We start from the raw sequence: 2,350 nt of genomic DNA on the forward strand, positions 1-2,350 counted from the left end.
CTGAACACCTTTGGGATTAATTGGAACGCAGACTACGAGCCAGGCCTAATCACCCAACATTAGTTCCCGACCTCACTAATGCTCTTGTGGCTGAATGGAAGCAAGTCACCGCACCAATGCTCCAACATCTAGTGGAAAGCCTTCCCAGAAGAGTGGAGGCTGTTATGGCAGCAAAGGGGGGGACCAACTCCATATTAATGCCCATGATTTTGCCATGAGATGTTCGACAAGCAGCTGTCCACATACTTTTGGTCTCTACTGAATGATCCAGTTTAATTGGGAGTACATTCACTTTTTGTGTTATTTAGTTTAGATAGCATGAAACTTATTTGATGGGAAAGCGTGTTCATTTTTTTTTGTCTACCAAGTTTGATCATTTTGTCCATTCAGATGTATGCTACTAGATTACATTATCTAGCTCTGTCATAATTTTAAACCTGTGATCAGTGAACTATTTGCAGAGTAATAGACACTCTTTCAGCATTTGAAAGGACATTGTGAAACCCATAGCCTCTTACATAGTAAGCTAAATGTAATTTGGCACAGCAGTAGATGTGGCACTCAAAAACCTTTCACCCATTCCAACCATTATTCCTACACTGGAAATTGCGGAACTACATACCGTGACGTCCGTGGCTGTGATTGGTCCGTATTAGCATGCGTGCGTCGCCTAGATCCCTTTAAAACCGTGGATCGTTCTCATTAGAGAGTAGATTCGATTTTTGGAAAGATAGATCGCATTGTTGGGGATATTACAGATAGCTGGAAAGATGGTTGACAAGTTTGTGGGGACCTGGAAAATGACTTCCAGCGATAACTTTGATGACTACATGAAAGCTTTGGGTATGATATTTTTTCTAATCTTGAATAAATTAATGATAAACGTATAATAGGAGTAAATATAATGATAACATATAATACGATAAAGATTATAATTTGCATTTATATAAAAGTAATTATGCACGATAATGCTTTTGGTTGCACACTACCAATAGATCCCACTTGACAGTCTGTTCTCCGCTGTGCAGGTGTTGGCTTCGCGACCCGACAGGTGGGAAACCGCACCAAGCCCAGTCTCATCATCAACATGGACGACCAAGGAATGATCTGTGTGAAATCCCAGAGCACTTTCAAAACGGTTGAAATTAAATTCAAACTCAACGAGCCTTTCGAGGAAACAACCGCCGACGACAGAAAAACAATGGTTGGTTGGGATCAAAATATGTGTGTGAAAGTCCGTTGTCTTGGGTGAACCGGGTCATTGGAAATAACTTACATTTTTCCTTTAATCTTCAGACCGTTTTTACTCTTGAAAATGGCAACCTTGTGCAAAAACAGAACTGGGACGGCAAAGAGACGACAATCGAGAGAGAGGTGACTGGTGATGGAAAGTTGATAGCGGTAAGGAATAGTTTTTTAAATGTCTTATTTTAGTTTATAATAGCCTACATGTTTCTCAAATGGTCCTGTAGTCTTTTTTTGTGCTTGTTTGTTTATTTGTTRACTTATGCATTTGACAGATTACTGTCAAATAATTTATGATATTAGACAGTAATTTGACTAAACTTTGTATAACAAAGTTGAAATGATGCCAATAACACTTGTTGGGAAAGTTAAATCACACTTGAATTTATAAGCTCAACCCTTTTACATGTAACACTTCATGCATTTTTGACTGAACAAGTGTTTTATCGCGCTCAAACCTACAACATATGCTGGTATGTGTATTCCTGGCTCCTAGCCTGCACCTGAAACATCTCAACTCTGACCTACCAAACTCCTTTTCCCTCTCCTCCTCTGTTCTCATTTCTTCTCCTTTCACCTTCCTCCTCCTCCTTACAGAAATGCGTGATGGGGGATGTGGTTGCGGTGAGGACATACGTGAAGGAGGCGTGATGGGTCTCGTGACCATTTGTTCCTCGATGATTGGATAACGACAGGCTCAGTTCAATGAGCAGCAAATGAGCAGCACAGCTGCACGTATTTGCTCATATTCTTTATTGTATTGCCAACGCATATTTATGCATTGTACTACTCTAATATGATACATTTGGTTATAAACATTGTTTTGATTTGAATTAAAACCTTAACATTGCCTTTTTGTTCTCATTTGAAATGATTGCATGATGTCTTGGTTGGATTCTACACGTGTTGGGGACAATATTGACCGCTGAAGACTAAGATGTATATTTTCCTGTTTAACTCTAAACGTGTCAGAATAACAAGACATTAATACCTATTATTCATAGACTAACACAACACGTGTGAGCTTTCAGCTATTAATGTAGTCACATTTCTCAGTACATAAAATGACAAACAATGAACAATCCCATCTGTGTTTTGCTGCAAC

General features: G+C 39.2%; 1 protein-coding gene across 1 annotated transcript; it reads left to right on the top strand.

Moving 5' to 3' along the window:
• Positions 1-698: 698 nt before the first annotated feature.
• LOC112072912 (myelin P2 protein) lies at positions 699-2,095 on the top strand. The gene is made up of 4 exons (XM_024140289.2): positions 699-843; positions 1,029-1,204; positions 1,297-1,401; positions 1,843-2,095. The coding sequence occupies exons 1-4, from the start codon at positions 771-773 to the stop codon at positions 1,894-1,896; spliced, it is 408 nt and encodes a 135-aa protein (XP_023996057.1). The 5' UTR covers positions 699-770; the 3' UTR covers positions 1,897-2,095.
• Positions 2,096-2,350: the final 255 nt, after the last annotated feature.

The sequence above is a fragment of the Salvelinus sp. IW2-2015 genome, unplaced genomic scaffold (genome assembly GCF_002910315.2).
Source record: "Salvelinus sp. IW2-2015 unplaced genomic scaffold, ASM291031v2 Un_scaffold2085, whole genome shotgun sequence".
NCBI lineage: Eukaryota > Metazoa > Chordata > Actinopteri > Salmoniformes > Salmonidae > Salvelinus > Salvelinus sp. IW2-2015.

Excerpts from the sequence above, each read along its gene's own strand:
- LOC112072912 (XM_024140289.2), top strand. The coding sequence starts at position 771 with ATGGTTGACAAGTTTGTGGGGACCTGGAAAATGACTTCCAGCGATAAC. Across the intron at positions 844-1,028 it reads TGACTACATGAAAGCTTTGG|GTGTTGGCTTCGCGACCCGA; the intron begins GTATGATATTTT and ends TCCGCTGTGCAG. Across the intron at positions 1,402-1,842 it reads GTGATGGAAAGTTGATAGCG|AAATGCGTGATGGGGGATGT; the intron begins GTAAGGAATAGT and ends TCCTCCTTACAG.